Source organism: Mus musculus, chromosome 14, assembly GCF_000001635.26.
Source record: "Mus musculus strain C57BL/6J chromosome 14, GRCm38.p6 C57BL/6J".
Lineage (NCBI taxonomy): Eukaryota > Metazoa > Chordata > Mammalia > Rodentia > Muridae > Mus > Mus musculus.
In genome coordinates, this window is record NC_000080.6 from 53,041,130 (window position 1) to 53,062,454 (window position 21,325).

General features: G+C 41.1%; 2 gene segments (V, D, J or C) and 1 further gene; all 3 read left to right on the plus strand.

The window, feature by feature from the left end:
* The window catches only part of Tcra (T cell receptor alpha chain), a 1,796,232-nt gene that overhangs the window by 613,163 nt on the left and 1,161,744 nt on the right, over nucleotides 1-21,325 (plus strand).
* Trav8d-2 (T cell receptor alpha variable 8D-2) lies at nucleotides 1,299-1,762 on the plus strand. The segment is given in 2 exon segments: nucleotides 1,299-1,350; nucleotides 1,478-1,762. Coding segments are annotated over 2 exon segments (337 nt in total).
* On the plus strand, nucleotides 6,158-6,692 carry Trav16d-dv11 (T cell receptor alpha variable 16D-DV11). The segment is given in 2 exon segments: nucleotides 6,158-6,182; nucleotides 6,392-6,692. Coding segments are annotated over 2 exon segments (326 nt in total).

Here is a 21,325-nt window from a genome sequence, read left to right on the forward strand (position 1 = left end):
CAATATGTCAAGCTAAACAAACTTTTCGTAACATTTGTTTATTCTCTATACTATTTACAAAGAAAGGAGTATTTATTCAAACTGAGGGTGAGAGCAGTTTGTTTGTTTGTTTGTTTGTTTGTTTGTTTGTTTTTAAAGCTGTGTTATTGGCCGGGAGCAGCCTCGTGTTCAGTGTAAACTACAAGGTGTTTTCCATCCTCTCTCACTCATTTGAAAATAAAAGCTCCCCCAGAGCCTTTTTCTAGCATTGTCTAATTCCCCCCCACCCCCCAGGCAAATTCTCAGATACATTTACTTCACCCAATCTTTATTTGATAGAAATGTAACGAACTTGACATTGATTTAATTTCCTTATGTATTTTTGTAAGATTATATATAATTTGAACACACATGAAAATGAAGCGCTCATTGGTGCTGTCCATTCACTTTGGGTCTGTGGCATGAACTCAAGACATTCAGGTTTGCATAGCAAACACTACCTAGTGAGCCATCCTTCTGCCCTCGCAGATACATTTTCAGGAATTGCAGTTGCTTAATGTGATGGTTTGAATATGCTTGACCCAGGGGGTGGCACTATCAAGAGGCATTACCTTGTACTCCAGTAGGTGTAACCTTGTTGGAAGAAGTGTGTCATTGTGGTCATGGGCTTTAAAACCTGCATCCCAGCTCCCTGGAAGCCAATCTTTACCTAGCCGCCTCTGAAACAGCTCCTCCTGCACCATGCCTGCCTGGACGCTGCCATGCTTCGCCTTGATGATAATGGACTGAATCTCTGAACCTGTAAGCCAGTACCAGTTAAATGTTGTCTTTATAAGAACTGTCTTGATCATGTGTCTGTTCACAGCAGTAAAACCTTACCTAAGACACTTAGGAACCCTAGCAAGGCTGTTCAGAAGTATCCTGTAAATTCTGGAATTTGCTATCTTCTTCACTGACCTCTTACCAGAGCTAATCTATGCATTCTCTCACTCTGTGCTGGAAGAAGACAAAGTAAAACAGGCTTGTAAGGGCTGCAATCACCTCTGCACGTCTCCATTATAGAACACTTGGGTTCGAATGGCAGAATGCTATGCTCACCACTAGATGGCAGTGCCTCTCTGTCAGAAAGATGGGGGATGCAGTTAGGGGTTGGACGAGGGTGCTGAACCAAACCTGTCTATGATTGGCTAAGCAAAAACCAGAGACTCAGCTGGACAAATATAAACTCATCAGCCAGAACAGACTCTTCTGTCCCAGGAGCCAGGTTCCACTTCAGGGTGCAGCACAGCCTTTCCTGTGACATCAATAAAGCAAGAAAAATGAACAGATTCCTGGGAATATCTTTGGTGACTCTATGGTTTCGAGTGGCCTGTGAGTTTGGGGCTGGTAGTGATAGGAATGAGGAGACCTGAGTTCAGAGACCACGTGGCTCCATTTGGAAATGCGATTTGAAAACATATTCACTGACTCTTGTTCTCTGACCTGTGTTTCTATGTAGGGGCAAAGAGCCAATGGGGAGAAGAGAATCTTCAGGCTCTGAGCATCCAGGAGGGTGAAGATGTCACCATGAACTGCAGTTACAAGACTTATACAACTGTTGTACACTGGTACAGGCAAGACTCAGGCAGAGGCCCTGCCCTGATAATCTTAATACGTTCAAATGAGCGAGAGAAGCGCAGTGGAAGACTAAGAGCCACCCTTGACACCTCCAGCCAAAGTAGCTCTCTGTCCATCACTGCTGCTCAGTGTGAAGACACTGCTGTGTACTTCTGTGCTACAGATGCACAGTGTGTGGCGGGCACCTGCAGCCCTGACACAAACCTCAGAGCTGCTTCCTAGACCCCACCAGGAGGTGAAATGTCTTTAGACTAAGAAGCCCTCCAATCACTTTACCTAAGCCTCTCTTTTTACAGCTGGGGCTTGGAGCCACTGCATAGTAGGGAGGCAAAGATTTGAGTCTCAAAGGCAAAGAAACAAACATCTAAGTCTGGTTCTGCCTTTAAGACTTCTGTGGTTTTTCTAGCCCTGGTTTACACACTAGGAAAAGGAAAACTTGTACAAAGTCAGTTCCCCATCCAAGCAGGGAAGCGTGGTCCCTGATGCCACATTCTGATGTGCTCTATAGAAGGAAGTATACTGAAGTTGCCATGGCGGGAGGGGACATGTAAGAAGACCTTTAATGGTAAGAAATGAAATGAGTTTTGCCTAGTGTATGAGCTAGAATAGCAGCACACCCTTAATGAAGAAAGAGCCTGACTTGGGAAGGAGCAAGTAGGATCCAGGTGAATGGAAGTCTATGTGTGTGAGGACAAGATCAGTCATCCATCCTTGCCTAGATCACGGCATTCATTCCTTATGAACTATTTTTTTCCCCATCTTCTGATGAGAGTGCTCATTCATCATATTTACATACAATCATAGAACTCTTCCAAGAGGTGGCACCCCAAACAGAGCTCAGCCTTCCCATATCAATCAATATTCAAGAAGATGGACTGCACACTTGGTTACAGGCCAACCTGATGGAAGTAAGTTTTCAGTTGAGGATACCTCTTTCCAGGTGATGCTGGTTTGTGTCAAGTTGAGAAAAAAGGCTAAAGCATATTTTCCTACAACATTTACTTCACTGGTATATTAATTTAGGTGTCATTAAGGTTCAGAGAGATGTCGCATACCTGCATACAGTATCCACTGATCAAACTTCCTCTCTCTTTTTTGTGCACACCTCCCAAGCCCTCTAGGCTTTCAGAAGAATACAGGACACTTGTGTGGGCATTATTTATTTATTTATTTATTTATTTATTTATTTATTTATTTATTTATTTACTTATTTATTTATTTATTTATTAGTTTAGTTTAGTGTTTTTGCAGGGTAGCATGCGGGTAGGAGTGTGTGTCTGGCTTTTTTCACTTAATGTCCTCCAGTTCCATCAGTTCTCCTGAAAATGACAGTTCTATTCTGCCTTTTCCTGAGTAGTATTCTTTGTGATACTACACTCCTGCCCGCCCATTTGCTGATGATAATCTAAGCTGACTTCTAATCTAAACTGCTATGACTAGAGATACACAAACATGTGTGTATGACTATGGCAGTCCAAATTCATCTTCTCCGAGTTTGTTTCCAGAAGGAGAATGAACAGGAGCCTTGCCTTTGATTTCCTGAAGCGTTTCACAAGGCTCCTGCAGTGGCTCATTGACCAACACCCTCCTCCCATCAGCATTCCTGCATCCCATTACCATACATCCTCATCAGCACCATGGCTTTGGCACAGTGAGTGAGCTGGTGTCTAAGTGTGGTCCTGGTTCTCATTTCACCAATGGCCAATGACACTGGGCACTCCGCATCTGCTTCTTGGCTGTTTGTGTTTCATTGCTGTTTGTTCTGATCATTTGTCCAATATTAAATTAATGTTTTTGTTGTTTTCAGCTCAATCCTGTGACAGATGAATAGTTGGAAAATATTCTCCTATTCCGTAGGTTGTCTCTTCACTATACAGATTCTTTGATTTCTATATAAAACCTTGCTAATTTGATATAATCTATTCCCTCTTTTTTTTTACATAAAATCATATTTCTAATTACTTGGATGGCTAATTTATAACAGAACATCCTCTTTGATTTGGGACTTCTATTTTATAATTTCGGCAAACTAAGGACAAGTGGGATGATAACATTCCCCAAATCCATGCATTATGGATGTTTCTGTTGGTAAAGGTCATAGCAGCATGAGTATGACTTGGGTTCTGACCTACAAAGGGCAAACTCTAAGGAATTTGCATTAACAGTGTCATTATTGTCTTCCCATTGAAAAAGGATTTTCATCATTTATATGTATAGACTTGAAATTCAATAGACACACAATGACATTACAGTCACAATATATACTTTCTTGAGATGAGCTTTTCTGGCTCTCCTAAGTAGTAATATTGTGGCTGAAGGTTTACTAAAGAACTCCGGGGTTAATTTAAAAATTGCAAACAACAACAAAAAAACAGAAAAACAAAAATCAGAAAAAATTGTAACATAGTTAATAGGCAAAACAAGAGACAGATGAACGTATCTCATCAAGAGGTACATCCTGGGTTCCGGGGAAACAGTGACCATACATTAAGACAAAGGACCTTAGGCCATCCTTTGACATGCTAACAGTGAGTTGTAAGATATTTACATCAGCATAAAGAGAGAGAGGAAGGATAGACATCACATTCAGCACTGGGGAAACATAGGGATCCCTCTCGCCCTCACATGTCAAGCAGATGACAAAGCTAATACCCACTTCTGCAGCCTGAAATACCCTGGTAAACTCTGCAGAAAGTTTGTGCTGTAACATTTTTGTATTCCCATCTGGACCACAATGTTACCCTGTCTACCACAGGATAAATTACCACATTCAGAGAAAAGCATGCTGCAGTACAAACAGGAACCACAAGGGGGAGGTACCCCTCTACGCTCTTGATAAATACAAATTCACCCAGTGACTCTAAACATATCTCCCAGGCTGAGTGAAGTGTTTCTCTTGTTTAATATATGAGACAGATTAAAAAAAAAAATCTTGTAAATGATTTGATGACAGTTGTGTTTTTCTGCAAGAACCTCCATTACTGCAAAAAAAGGAGCTTATTCGATGAGGGGCAGTGTGTGTGTGTGTGTGTGTGTGTGTGTGTGTGTGTGTGTGTGTAGAGAGAGAGAGAGAGAGAGAGAGGGAGAGAGAGAGAGAGATTATAAATATATATTCGTGTGTGTGTGTGTATAAAATAAATATGTATATTGAAATTATGTCACACATTTTGGACACAGGACTCCAAAGATTCAAATAGATCTAACCTGAAAGTCGTCTTCAGGCAGTCTACCATTCCTGGTACAAGAATGTGCTATGTAAGCTGCCAAGACAGTGAAGCAACCAACAGATTTATCCAACTGTGGCACCTGTGAAGCACATAGTAAACAGCAGCGCAGCAAGGTATCCCTATCTAGCAATGGTGACATTCAAACCTTCCTTGTAACCAAAGCTCTTTAATGGGACTTGAGATCTGCTCAATGGGAAGGAAACTGTGCCTGATACTAGAAACTTAGTCAACTACTTGGAGCTAGTGAGGTCACAGATTTTAGGGCAGAATATAATACTTCCACAGAATAGAGAACAGGGGAAATGGCTGGTGTGCTGATTCTATGAGGAATGGAGGTTTTAAGAATCCTTGTGAGAAAGCCATGCCATCTTCTCATTCAATAAAAATTTTGTGAATTTATTTTTGTTCATTCCTTTAAGTATGAAACGCATATACATGTAAATAGACAGACAGGTAGTGTGTGTGTGTGTGTGTGTGTGTGTGTGTGTGTGTGAGTGAGTGTGAGTGAGTGTGTGTGTGTTTGAGTGTGTGTGTGTGTGTTTTCCTTCTGTTAGCTGATGTGTCACATATGACAGATTTTGTTACTCAGGGGACTTATGAAAGCTTTCATTAAGAATAACCTATTTTTATATAAATTTGCCAAATCCCTGCATTAAAATTTTAGGAAGAAAGACTAAGTTGAAGTTTTGCATTCTTGTTAAACCATCAACCTTTTTTTTTCCTCTAGGGAAAAAGGATGAATCTATAAGACCAGAAGCAGCTTGGCTAGGTCATCCACATATTTATTTCATAATAAATTGCATGTCCTACATTATCTATCTGAATGATTTGATGACTCTAGCTGCATATGTATCAAAAGATGGCCTAGTAGGCCATCACTGGAAAGAGAGGTCCATTGGACACGCAAACTTTATATGCCCCAGTACAGGGGAATGCCAGGGCCAAAAAGTGGGAATGGGTGGGTAGGGGAGTGGGTGGGGAGGGCATGGGGGACTTTTGGGCTAGCATTGGAAATGTAATTGAGGAAAATATGTAATAAAAAAAGTAAAAAAAAAGAAAGAAAGAAAATTAGTCCATTTTCTTATGATGGTTTCCAGTCCATTATAATAAGGTCAACGGGTCTTCAAGACAGTCTAACACTCTCCCATATCCATACAGGAAGTTATGACAGGGCACAATTAAGTCTGCCCCTTAACTGTCAACTTCATTTCCTGCTGGGGTGGTTACACCACACAGACCAGTTACCTTCCTTGTTCCCCTTAAGTACAAAGTATAGATTAAGATCTGGTTGAGAGAGAACATAGACAACTTCACTCAAGACCAGAGCTAACAGTATGCTGATTCTAAGCCTGTTGGGAGCTCCATTTTTTGGCTCCATTTGTTTTGGTAAGGATGTTCCCCAGCATAGGATCAGGCCCTTCTTCCTGAAGGTCACTGGGAGAGGGGGTCATTGTTCTTTGCTAAGGCTCAGAGGGAAGAGATCATCAGAATTCTGGCTCATAAGCTACTCTATCCTTTAGACTCCCATTTTTATAAAGGGGCTGATATCTCTGTGCTTCTTCCATCAGCAACCAGCATGGCCCAGAAGGTAACACAGACTCAGACTTCAATTTCTGTGATGGAGAAGACAACGGTGACAATGGACTGTGTGTATGAAACCCAGGACAGTTCTTACTTCTTATTCTGGTACAAGCAAACAGCAAGTGGGGAAATAGTTTTCCTTATTCGTCAGGACTCTTACAAAAAGGAAAATGCAACAGTGGGTCATTATTCTCTGAACTTTCAGAAGCCAAAAAGTTCCATCGGACTCATCATCACCGCCACACAGATTGAGGACTCGGCAGTATATTTCTGTGCTATGAGAGAGGGCACAGTGGCAGAAGTATCTACAAGAGCCCCACAAAAACCTCAACCAGAGATAGGGGTTCTGAGGATATACTCCACAGACAGGAAGAGGCAGGGCCTGTGGCAGCACAAGAGAGAGTCTGACAATTAGCCCTAGTACAATTCATATAGGATGTCCAATTTTGTTCACATGTTATCCTTTTCTCTGATGGTACTGCTTTATATCAAGTTGTTATAAAACATAGCCAGTACAATTGACTCTTTATCAACTTGGCACACAAACACATCACTTATTCAAAAAAAATCACCTTTCCTTTCTTATTTTTCACAAATATGTTGATATTAATATGATGGCATAAAACATTCCAACTTTTTCAAGTCCCACAGTTTTTATACATGTTAAGACTTTAAAAATTAAGTCTCTCCATTGCAACTTTTCAAAGTATCACAGTTTGAGTCTCTCTAAAATATCCAAAGTCTCTTTAAGATTTTAAAGGTTCTCTGAAATTACAAAGTCTGTTTAAAAGCTCAGAATCTCTCAATGTGACCTCCTATAAAATCAAAGTAAATTGAAAACTTTCTTACTTCAAGAAGCAAGAAACACAAGGCATAGTCACAGTCAAATCAAAATGAAATCAAAATCAAACTCCAACTGTGCAAATAATGTCCAATGTCTGAGACTTACTCATGATCTTCTGGGCTCTGGAGGTCTTGGGCAGTTGCACTTCTCTGGCTCTGCCATTCACAGCATATGCAGCTTGTCTGTTAGGCACAGGCTGGCTCCACTGTCACTGACCTTGGTGATCATCTCACAGTACTGGTATCTCTAAAATGCTAAATTCTCTGTGGGCTGCACCTTCACCAAAAGTGAAGCCCTTGGGCTCTCTTCAGACTCTGGCACTACCATGAATGCAAATTCTTTCCTTGATGTCTTTAATCCTGGGTCCTTCTACTGTAGCTGTGGCTGCATATTTACCAATGGCCTTTCAAATCTCTCTCTCTTTGGGGACTCCAGCCCAGTGTACAGGGCCAAGCCTCAGCTTCTCTCTATGATCTTTTCATGACTTCGAAACCAGTAATTCCTGAGTGACTTGTGTATATTACTGAGTTTAGCTGCCAAAATGAGATACATCCTTGCCCCCCATTAGACTACAGCTTCTATGTACTACCCCTGAAGAAATAATTTACAGTCCTCAATGTTACTGGGCTCTTCTTTTTTTTTTTCCTCTTATTTTTTTTATTACGTATTTTCCTCAATTACATTTCCAATGCTATCCCAAAAGCCTCCTACACCCTCCCCCCCCCACACTCCCCTACCCACCCATTCCCATTTTTTGGCCCTGGCGTTCCCCTGTACTGGGGCATATAAAGTTTGCGTGTCCAATGGGCCTCTCTTTCCAGTGATGGCCTACTAGGCCATCTTTTGATACATATGCAGCTAGAGTCAAGAGCTCCAGGGTACTGGTTAGTTTATAATGTTGTTGCACCTACAGGGTTGTAGATCTCTTTAGCTCCTTGGATACTTTCTCTAGCTCCTCCATTGGGGGCCCTGTGATCCATCCAATAGTTGACTGTGAGCATCCACTTCTGTGTTTGTTAGGCCCCGGCTTAGTCTCACAAGAGACGGCTATATCACGGTCCTTGCACCAAACGCTTGCTAGTGTATGCAATGGTGTCATCGTTTGGAGGCTAATTATGGGATGGATCCCTGGATATGGCAGTCTCTTGATGGTCCATCCTTTTGTCTCAATTCCAAACTTTGTCTCTGTAACTCCTTCCATGGGTGATTTTTTCCAATTCTAAGAAGGGGCAAAGTGTCCACACTTTGTTCTTCGTTCTTCTTCAGTTTCATGTGTTTTGCAAATTGTACCTTATATCTCACTATACTAAGTTTCTGGGCTAATATCCACTTATCTTCTTAATTACGACTGATTTTTCAGCTCCAGCTAGTCAACATCAATTGTTCCAGAAAAGCAAAGATTTCATTTAAGTGTTTCTTAATTGAAAATATCACATAAATGTCTTTCATAAAGTCTATAAGAAAAAACTTTCTTCTGAAACTTTACAAGCCAGTTCTCCATCATTCGCATTGCTTTAAACATTCTTATCTTCTAAACTTTCACTGAACAGCCAATTGAGCACTGAGCATTCAGTGGCTTTTCCAGCCCACAATACCACCATTTTCCCCCCAAAATATGGTTATATCTGTCACAGTAATATCTACCTTAGATAAGATTTTTATTGCTCTGATAAAAAATGATGACCAAAAAAAATTTAAAGGTGAAATTATTTATTCCATCATCCATGGAAGTCATGGCAGGAACCTGGAGGAAGGAAGTGCGGAGGCTCAGGGGAGTACTGTTTGCTTGCTTTCTCCCAGTGGCTTGCTCACTCTTGCTTTCTTATTCCATCCAAGACCATCTGTCATGGGTGGCACTCTCCATGATGAGTTGACCATCCTACATCAACCATTGATCAAGAAAATACCTTGAAGTCTTGCCTACAGGTCAATCCTATATAGTCATTTTCTTGGTTAAGATTTCTTCTTCCCACGTAACCCTAGCCTCCATCAAATTGACATAAAAGGTAGCCGCACACAGATGAAAAGACAATCCCATATATTGGCAGAATTAACATTGAGGAAAAGGCTATATTACATTAAGTGATCTATGGATTAAATTTCATCTAAATCAAAATCTCATTTACATCTTTCACAGAAATAAAAAATAATCAAATTCATATGGAACACCAAAAGACCCCAAATGACCAAAATATCTGGAACAAAGGGTAATGCCAGAAGCATCACCATACCACATCTCAAACTATACTACAAAGCTACGCCCAGAAAACAGCACTGTAGTCACACAGAAGCAGTGCAGAGAAGCAGATCTAGGTACCAATGGAAAAAAGGTAGGAATTAAAAATAAATGAATATAGTGAGAAACACCTTTATTTATTCATTGAAAGTTCCATACATTTATGTGATATATATTGACCTTAGCTACCCACCACTAACTCCCTCCCACTCCTTCTATTGCCCCTCATTCCATACCCCTCCCAAAATCATGTCCCTATTCATTCATTTATCTATTTATTTACTTATTTTATTATTAAGTATCACTTGAGTCCAACTAGTGCTGCCCAAATATGCATAGTTGTATGTTCATCCACTGGTTCATGAGCAGCCTAGCAACAGCTATATCCTGTATAAAGAGTGTCTCTTTCTTCTTTCAGCAACCGTCAACAATATGCAATTAATTTTTGACAAAGCCATAAAAATCATTCTAAAAAAAAGGCAACTCATTTAACAAATAGTTCTAGAAAAACAAGATCTCTACATGTTGAGGAATGAAATGATATCCATAATTCTCACTCTGCCACAAAACAAACAAAAATCCAAAAATAATCAGTTCAAAATGTATCAACAAATTAAGACTGGAAATCCAAAAACCATGAGATTCGACTATAAAGAAAAAAATTCTTCAACACACAGATCTAGGTAAGAACACTCTGAAAAGCCTTCAGTAACAGCATAGGAAATAATTTCAGTAACTTTCATTTTTTAAGGCCTACTTTTACCGAGGGTTCATACATGCTTCATCCTCCCTTCTAGCCCACCACTCACCAGAGGTGAAAAGAAAAATACAGGGAAAGTGGACCAGTTGAGAAATGGTCCCTTAGAGCAAATCCCATCTGTGTTGTCAGTAAATCAGCAGTTCAGTTCACAGGTCAGCAGCAGCAGCTCGATCCACTCACAAACACTTCAGGGATATATCAGCAGTGTAGTTCGGTAGTGTCAGGATAGCAGCAGGTGTGGTCTGACCTAACAGGAATAGCCAGGCCTCAGCGGAATTGGCTCCAGTCACCAGGACCAAGATCATCAGGAATGCCAGGAGAAGTTCTCTGCTGTGGCTCTCCCTCTCCCTCTCCCTCTCCCTCTCCCTCTCCCTCTCCCTCTCCCTCTCCCTCTCCCTCTCCCTCTCCCTCTCCCTCTCTCCAAAGTGAAGATCAATGAATACTAAAGACCAAGAAGTGTTTAGCTATGCAAGCAAACCAAGCAAGTTCCTGTCTTTTTTATACTCCCTCCAAACAACACGTGTCTTCCATAGGTTTTGCCTCACCATGGCTCTTGCCTCAGCACATGAGTCTTTGCAAAACTCCATGTGAGCTGACATCACTCTGCCAACCAGCCTGAGTCTGCAGAAGCAGCAAGAAAGCACAGCACACCATCAGAAGATTTTTGGTGCCTTTCTTTCTACAGAGTCACAACAAATGGAGTTCAACTATACAGTGTAAGGTGGACCAACACATGTTTGATATTAGCAAAGAATCCTTCATCACGTGCCCTTCCACATTCTTGTTTTAGCAGAACCTGTGTCTGCTTCAGTGAGACATTCTTTCATGAGTCTGCTTTAGCCTTTCACTTATGTCTTAGTTAGGAAAACATTCCTTCCCGTGTTTGTCCCAACAAAACATCATTCAACACTACTGACTTTTCCTAGAAACCGAAGTTTCCTCTTCAAATCTCAAGGATAGACAATTAAGATTATGGGAAATTAAAATCTAAAAAATAAAGGAAGCTATAAATGGAGTCAAAAGATAGCGTACCAAATGTTAAAACATTCATTGCCAACTGTGTATCAGACAGATTAATATCCAGAATATATAAAGAACTTCTAAACTTTAAAAACTCAAAAACCAAATCATTTAATCAATTTATTAATTTATGACCTGAATAGATACTTAGAAATCAATACAAATACCCAATAAGTATTAGAAAATGTTTTCAATATTTTTAGCTATGAGGGAACCACAAATAAAGGCTTCAGTCAAGTGAATGTCACTTCAGTTAAGTGATTATTTCAAAACTAACAACAGACACTGCTGAGAATGTGAAGACAGAGAAATCCTCATATATGGCAGGGGCATTATAAACTGGTATGGCCACTCTACCAACCAGTGTGGAGGTGGGTCAAAAATTAAAACTAGAACTGCCTAATGAGTCAGCTACATGACTCAGACATATATCCAATTGACCCTAAGTCCATATACCACATAAATACTTGTACATCTATGCTTATACCCTTCCCATCAATTAGGAAATGGGTACAACCCAAGTGTCCGCAAATAGGATAGTAAATAAGTTATACATTAGCTTGGTTGTAAAAGCTGATTGTTCTGTCTCAATGCTAGCCTTCCTTTTGTAAAAAGTCAATATCATTATGTCTTATTTGCCAATGTTATGAATAGTAATGTGTTAAACCAATACATTAAGATTCTGTTGTTGTATCACGTAGCTAATAAATGATCTAAAAGATTTCATGTGGAATGAATGAAGAAGATGCTTCATAGTTTCTTACTTTGAATCCTAGGCTCAAGAAGAGCCCTCTGTATGTTCATATGATTTTGAGTTTTATATTGTTTTCAAAACTAAAATGTATTGAAGGCCTTTTCTCTCTAAATTCCCATTATTACAGTTTTATTTCATTTCACAAACTTTATTATAAGAAAGTCTTGAAAATAAATAAAAATATCACACACCAAAATTAACTAGACTCCAAGTCTACACAACTTAGTGAACTTGTATAAACTTGAATTGGCTGATGCCAATTATTACAACTTTAATCTTCCAAGTGATGATAAAGTGGCCATAAACATATTTTGGATTTAGATAAAGTGAATAATTGAGCTTCACAGATTTGTGTGGCCAACATATTTTTCATTGTACACTTAGGTGTTGCCATCAAGATTTTACAGCCTTCAGCTACAGCTATTTTATACTGGGATTTCCTGTTCGGTTGCTTAACTCAGAGTCAGTTTGTTTCCTCCCAGTTTCCAGCGATTGACTCCTTATCTTTCCTCCCTAACTTCCTCCAGTAAGCTTTTCTGCTCTCACTGTTCACTGCCACCACACTGTGCTCTCTGATCTGTCTAAGGATGATTCTGTCCTTTGAGTGCTGCCTTTGGCACAAAATTGCCTCACTGAATGGTAGCTGTTAAGGCTTACAATAATTATACTGATTCTTCTATATGTTTGTTTGCATGATTTAATATACAGTAATACACAATACCTTGCTAGAACTAGAATCATGGCAGTAGAAATGGAAGGTCTCATGAGTCCTGCCCTCTGGTGTGCAAGGCCGGCATAATCTCTTGCTGACAGCATCTACAACATGACAGGTGTCACTCCTAGGATTCAGTTACACTTCAGAAAAGTGGTGAAGAGACTTTTCCATGAGTAACTAAGTCCCTAATTAGTTTGACACATGATGAATCTAAACTTTGAATTAGTGCAGCAAACTGGAAATTTTAAGTTTCAGGCCAAGGTTTATCTATTTGATTTACTTCTGTAAATCATTTTTAGATCCATAATTCTTATTTGGGTCTTCTTGTGATAGTACATTTATAATGTTTCCTATAGAGAGGGAAAAAAAATACTGAGTTAATTCTTAGCGACATCAATCAAGTTTCTACTTATGGTGCCTTTTGATGATGTTTAGAGGTTTAGCAATAAAATATTTTATTGTTTTCTGAACTGTGACGTTTCTGGTAGATTCCTTTAAAATATTTTAAGATACTGTATTTTTCACACTCTAAAAAATTTTAGGCATGTTTCCAGTTCACAAGTTTTTAAAGTCACAAGTTTAAAACTTTAGGTTCTAACACTTTCGAATTTATAATTAAATTTAGAAAATATAACTTTTTCTTGATATGTGAATGTTCTAGCTACTTTTCCTTTTGCTATAAACAAACCATGGGCCAGAAGCAAGTTGTATATGAAAGAGTTCGTTTCAGTTTACAGTCTACAGGCCAACATTGAGGAAGTCAGGGCAGGAACTCCAGGCAGGCGTTAAAGCAGAACCAGGAAGAAATGCTGCTTCCTAGCCTTGCTTCTTGTGTTTTGCTCAGCTTGCTCTCTCTTACAAGCTAGGACCACACAACTGCCCACAGTGAACACTGTCCATAGAGAGCTAGGCAGTTCCAGATCAATCACCAATCAAAAAGGTACCTCAAAATCATGCTCATGGGCTAATCTTACAGAAGCAAACACTCCACTGAGGTTTCCTCATCCCAGGTGACTCTAGTTTGTATCAAGTTGACAAAACACCAACCCATAGAATTGACCTTTTATCAACTCAAAGACATCACAATTAAAACACAGCCTTTCCTTTTTTGTTATTTCTGAGATCTCATGCTAGTATCATGATATAAAGCATGGGGTAACTTTAAAAGCCCTACATTTGAATACTTTACAAGTTTAGTCTCTAAAATACTCAAATTCTCTTGCAGAATCAAAAATGAAGGACCAAGGCACAGTTACAGTCATATCAAAGTAAAGTCTAACATTCTGCAGTGTAAATCAAATAATGGAGCTTAGTATCTGGCCTCTGGAGTTCACTAGTGGTCTTCTGGGCTCCAAAGGGCCTGCAAAGTTCAATTTCTCTGACTCTACAAGCCACAGCAAGCATGCCTTGTCTCATGCTTATATGAGCAAGCTCTTCTCCATACTACTGCAGTCCCTGGTGCTCATCCCACAAAAGTCATGACATCTTCACTGTGCTACGATCTGACATCCTCTTTACTAACACCCTCTCACAGCATCTTCAAGGACTCTGACCCTACCTCAAATCCACAAGACTCAAATTCTCTACATGACCTATTTAATTACTATGTTTTTTCTGAAAGACATTTATACATTATTGACCAAATTTGGCTGCCATCTTGAGATGCAATTTTGGCCCCCTCTGGGACACATCTGTGTGTAAACTCTGATGAAAATACTTTCTAAATTTCACTTTAATGATTCTTGTCACTTATTAATCACAGGTGATTTTTTTTTATATCTAACCAGCATCAATTGTCTTCGTAAAACAAAAGTTTCACTTCACTGCTGATTCTTCAGCCCTAACTGACCAGAAGCCACAGATTCTTAACTCAAAATATCCACACGCATTCCAAATAATGTCCTCGAGGAACTCTTAAGTTTCCCTCTCAACTTTTCAAACAGGGACCATCACCAGCATCCTTATCTTCCAGATTCCCACATCTCATTAAGCATGGTCAAATGCTCCAAATTCTCTACTCTTCATAAATAAAATAGTTCATGGCATAAAAATCCACATGGTCAGGTCCATCAGAATTCACACCAATTTCTGTCCTATTGTCCTTGTTATTGAGATAAAACATTGACCAAACCAACTTAGAAAAGAAAGGGTTTATTTCAGCTTACAGACTGTAGTCCATCATTAAGGAAAGTCTGGGCATGGAATCCATGTAGAAACTAAAGGAAAACCATGATAAAATTATGCTTATTTGCTGGCTTTTCATGGCTTGCTCTGCTTGCTATTTTATACAACCCAGGATCACAAGGCCCTCTGTCAACCAGGTCCCCAGCCTCATCGGTGCAATTATTGAGTTGAGGTTTCCTCTTCCTAAGCGACTCTAGTTCATGTCACATGAGAGTCAGACAGTGAGAAGCATAATAAAATTTTAAACTTATCTTGCAATTTTTCCTTTAGAGGACACTGTTCTCTAAATAGAAACTGAGTTTTCTGTAGATTAGAGGAAAGCTACAAAAACCCACTTTCTCTATTTAAGCTGAAATTTCTGGTTTATTTGGAGACTCGGTTGTGTCATGTGATGTTTTTCTGGAAACTGTCTCATGAGAGGATGCTTTGCTGAGGCAGACACATGTGTTTTTCTGGAAGCTGTCTTGTGAGAAGGCATGTGATGTTGATGCTTGAGAGGGTACATGAGGTTTAGAAAGAATATAACTACACCCCACAGTCAGGGAGAGGATGCTCTCGCATCGATTTACCTTGCAGTGCTTCACTGGTCTTCACTGACAATGCTCTTGCATTGGTATCCCTCGCATTGCTTTGCTGGTCTTAGCAGATCTTTGATTGTCATGACTTCATAGACAGAGACCCTCCAAAGGACTTTTCATAGTCTTCCAGCTGCTTCCAACAGACTTGAGCCAATTTGATGGAGCCTCATGATTTCTTCTGGCTTTAGCTGCTGCTACTGTTCATGTTTGGTGTTTGCTGGTTGAACTGGAAGGCCGCTGCTGATCCATGTTTGATGTTTTTGGCAGGACTGCTGATATCCTGACAATAAAAATTGGAATCATCCCCAAAGAACTACTTCTAAACAGCTCCATATCCCTCTTATCCGATTAACAATCTTTCTCCTCTACCTTTGGCCAGTGGCTTAGAAGGGAGATTGAAGCATTTAAGAATCCTTATAAAAGTAGGTTATGAAAAATCTAAGCCTACACTCTACTTCTTTTTCCTTCTTTTTTTTCTTTTTTATTAGGTATTTTCCTCATTTACATTTCCAATGCTATCCCAAAACTCCCCCATACTCTCCCCCCCCCCACTCCCCTACCCACCCACTCCCACTTCTTGGCCCTGGTGTTCCCCTGTACTAGGGCATATAAAGTTTGCAAGTCCAATGGGCCTCTCTTTCCAGTGATGGCCGACTAGGCCATCTTATTATTATTTTTTTTTACATATATATATATCACCCTCTATTTTTGTTTTGTTTTGTTTTGTTTTGTTTTCCCATTTTTTATTAGGTATTTAGCTCATTTACATTTCCAATGCTATACCAAAAGTCCCCCATACCCACCCACCCCCACTACCCTACCCACCCACTCCCCCTTTTTGGCCCTGGCGTTCCCCTGTACTGGGGCATATAAAGTTTGCGTGTCCAATGGGCCTCTCTTTCCAGTGATGGCTGACTAGGCCATCTTTTGATACATATGCAGCTAGAGTCAAGAGCTCCGGGGTACTGGTTAGTTCATAATGTTGTTCCACCTACAGGGTTGCAGATCCCTTTAGCTCCTTGGGTACTTTCTCTAGCTCCTCCATTGGGAGCCCTGTGATTCATCCATTAGCTGACTGTGAGCATCCACTTCTGTGTTTGCTAGGCCCCGGCATAGTCTCACAAGAGACAGCTACATCTGGGTCCTTTCGATAAAATCTTGCTAGTGTATGCGATGGTGTCAGCGTTTGGATGCTGATTATGGGGTGGATCCCTGGATATGGCAGTCTCTACATGGTCCATCCTTTCGTCTCAGCTCCAAACTTTGTCTCTGTAACTCCTTCCATGGGTGTTTTGTTCCCACTTCTAAGGAGGGGCATAGTGTCCACACTTCAGTCTTCATTTTTCTTGAGTTTCATGTGTTTAGCAAATTGTATCTTATATCTTGGGTATCCTAGGTTTGGGGCTAATATCCACTTATCAGTGAGTACATATTGTGTGAGTTCCTTTGTGAATGTGTTACCTCACTCAGGATGATGTAGGCCATCTTTTGATACATATGCAGCTAGAGTCAAGAGCTCCGGGGTATTGGTTAGTTCATAATGTTGTTCCACCTATAGGGTTGCAGATCCCTTTAGCTCCTTGGATACTTTCTCTAGCTCCTCCATTGGGGGCTGTCTTAGTTAGGGGTTTACTGCTGTGAACAGACACCATGACCAAGGGAAGTCTTATAAAAAACAACATTTAATTGGGGCTGGTTTACAGGTTCAGAGGTTCAGTCCATTATCATCAAGATGGGAGCATGGCAGTATCCAGGCAGGAATGGCGAAGGAGGAGCTGAGAGTTCTATGTCTTCATCCAAAGGCTGCTAGTGGAAGACTGACTTCCAGGCAACTAGGGTGAGGATTTTATACCCACACCCACAGTGACACACCCATTCCGACCAGGTCACTCCTATTCCAACAAGGCCACACCTTCAGATGGTGCCACTCCCTGATCCAAGGATATACAAACCATCACAGGGGCCCTGTGATCCATCCAATTGCTGACTGTGAGCATCCACTTATGTGTTTGCTAGGCCCCGGCATAGTCAACAGTACTGAGTAGGCATATTTTAGTCAGAGGATTTTAAACAATGGAGGAAGAATCTCAGACACCAGAGGAAGGTTTATTGCCAAGAATGCCTCTTCCTGCCAGGCCCTTCAATCTCCCTGTTGTGAAGGAATCAATATCTCCTCGAGCTTTGTGCACTTCTCTGGGCGTGGTTGTTACCCTGGCAATATTTGTTTTCTAGAGAATCCCAGGAAGGAGTGAGCTGCTTCCTGCTCTTCTTGGTGACCTTGCTGTGCATCCTGAAGTTTGGACAGCTCTGTGAGTGTCACTCTGCTTCAGTCCATCTTCACAGAAAGAACACTGTGTGGCTTCACTCTGAGCAGAGACCCTCCTGTGGCTGAGTTCCCCACACAGTACTGAGGCTACAGGAGGATGCAGAGCCCAGGGACGCCCCAGCCTGATGGCTGCATCTGTGCATGTGCAGCAGCTGCTCTGGAGCTGAGGGGCAGCTGCTCATCCCTTGTCGCTCAGGGTCCTTCTCTGCATGTGTGGCACCCTCACCTGGGTTTCCAGGGCCTCCTGAAGCTCACACCAGGAAGTCAGCCTGCCTCAGCATTGGATGGGCTTTCAGACAAAGTGCAGGAAGGTTAAAAACTCCCTTGATCGTGAGACTGAGGCAGCTGGGTGCTTCTCTGCACTGAATCACTAGTGCAGAGCTAGACACAAACCACCTGAGACTTGAACAGTAAGATACCAGGATTTCAGACTCAGACACTTTCAGGAATTTTACCATGTTGGAAAAAACTTTAGATTACATGTGTATTAGTCAGGGTTCTCTAGAGTCACAGAACTTATGGATAGTCTCTAGATAGTAAAGGAATTTATTGATGACTTACAGTCGGCAGCCCAATTCCCAACAATTGTTCAGTCGCAGCTGTGAATGGAAGTCCAAGGATCTAGCAGTTACTCAGTCTCACGCAGCAAGCAGTCAAAGGAGCAAGAGCAAGAGCTAGACTCCCTTCTTCCAATGTCCTTATATTGTCTCCAGCAGAAGGTGTAGCCCAGATTAAAGGTGTGTTCCACCACACCTTTAATCCCAGATAAAAGGCGTAGCCCAGATTAAAGGTGTGTTCCTTAAACTCAGAGATTCAATCTTCTGGAATCCATAGCCACTACGGCTCAAGATCTTCAAACCAAGATCCAGATAAGGATCTCCAAGCCTCCAGATAAGGGTCACTGGTGAGCCTTCCAATTCCGGATTGTAGTTCATTTCAAATATTGTCAAGTTGACAACCAGGAATAGCCACTACAATCCACCCCTTGTCAACTTGACACAAATAATATCTCATGTTCACATGAAACAATAACAAGGTTGTAAATACGCCTAACATGATATAACTATCCCTCGTGGACTGCAGTACATAGGGAAGCAGGCTACCCGGGGGCCTGATCTGGGGCACAAGACCCTTCCGCTCGACTCGAGCCCCGGGCTACCTTGCCAGCAGAGTCTTGCCCAACACCCGCAAGGGCCCACACGGGACTCCCCACGGGATCCTAAGACCTCTGGTGAGTGGAACACAGTGCCTGCCCCAATCCAATCACCCGGAACCTGAGACTGCGGTACATAGGGAAGCAGGCTACCCGGGCTTGATCTGGGGCACAAACCCCTTCCACTCCACTTGAGCCCCGGGCTACCTTGCCAGCGGAGTCGCCTGACACCCGCAAGGGCCCACACAGGATTCCACACGAGATCCTAAGAACTCTAGTGAGTGGAACACAACTTCTGCCAGGAGTCTGGTTCGAACACCAGATATCTGGGTACCTGCCCTGCAAGAAGAGAGCTTGCCTGCAGAGAATACTCTGCCCACTGAAACTAAGGAGAGTGCTACCCTCCAGGTCTGCTCATAGAGGCTAACAGAGTCACCTGAAGAAGAAGCTCTTAACAGTGACAACTAAAACAGCTAGCTTCAGAGATTACCAGATGGCGAAAGGCAAACGTAAGAATCCTACTAACAGAAATCAAGACCACTCACCATCATCAGAACGCAGCACTCCCACCCCACCTAGTCCTGGGCACCCCAACACAACCGAAAATCTAGACCCAGATTTAAAAACATTTCTCATGATGATGATAGAGGACATCAAGAAGGACTTCATAAGTCACTTAAAGAATTACAGGAGAGCACTGCTAAAGGGTTACAGGCCCTTAAAGAAAAGCAGGAAAACACAGCCAAACAGGTGATGGAAATGAACAAAACCATACTAGAACTAAAAGGGGAAGTAGACACAATAAAGAAAACCCAAAGCGAGGCAACGCTGGAGATAGAAACCCTAGGAAAGAAATCTGGAACCATAGATGCGAGCATCAGCAACAGAATACAAGAAATGGAAGAGAGAATCTCAGGTGCAGAAGATTCCATAGAGAACATCGACACAACAGTCAAAGAAAATACAAAATGCAAAAGGATCCTAACTCAAAACATCCAGGTAATCCAGGACACAATGAGAAGACCAAACCTACGGATAATAGGAATTGATGAGAATGAAGATTTTCAACTTAAAGGGCCAGCTAATATCTTCAACAAAATAATAGAAGAAAACTTCCCAAACATAAAAAAAGAGATGCCCATGATCATACAAGAGGCCTACAGAACTCCAAATAGACTGGACCAGAAAAGAAATTCCTCCCTACACATAATAATCAGAACAACAAATGCACTAAATAAAGATAGAATATTAAAAGCAGTAAGGGAGAAAGGTCAAGTAACATATAAAGGAAGGCCTATCAGAATTACACCAGACTTTTCACCAGAGACTATGAAAGCCAGAAGAGCCTGGACAGATGTTATACAGACACTAAGAGAACACAAATGCCAGCCCAGGCTACTATACCCGGCCAAACTCTCAATTACCATAGATGGAGAAACCAAAGTATTCCACGACAAAAACAAATTCACACAATATCTTTCCACGAATCCAGCCCTTCAAAGGATAATAACAGAAAAGAAGCAATACAAGGACGGAAATCACGCCCTAGAACAACCTAGAAAGTAATCATTCAACAAACCAAAAAGAAGACAGCCACAAGAACAGAATGCCAACTCTAACAACAAAAATAAAAGGAAGCAACAATTACTTTTCCTTAATATCTCTTAATATCAATGGACTCAATTCCCCAATAAAAAGACATAGACTAACAGACTGGCTACACAAACAGGACCCAACATTCTGCTGCTTACAGGAAACCCATCTCAGGGAAAAAGACAGACACTACCTCAGAGTGAAAGGCTGGAAAACAATTTTCCAAGCAAATGGACTGAAGAAACAAGCTGGAGTAGCCATTTTAATATCGGATAAAATCGACTTCCAACCCAAAGTTATCAAAAAAGACAAGGAGGGACACTTCATACTCATCAAAGGTAAAATCCTCCAAGAGGAACTCTCAATTCTGAATATCTATGCACCAAATGCAAGGGCAGCCACATTCATTAGAGACACTTTAGTAAAGCTCAAAGCATACATTGCACCTCACACAATAAAAGTGGGAGACTTCAACACACCACTTTCTTCAAAGGACAGGTCGTGGAAACAGAAACTAAACAGGGACACAGTGAAACTAACAGAAGTTATGAAACAAATGGACCTGACAGATATCTACAGAACATTTTATCCTAAAACAAAAGGATATACCTTCTTCTCAGCACCTCACAGGACCTTCTCCAAAATTGACCATATAATTGGTCACAAAACAGGCCTCAATAGATACAAAAATATTGAAATTGTCCCATGTATCCTATCAGACCACCATGGCCTAAGACTGATCTTCAATAACAACATAA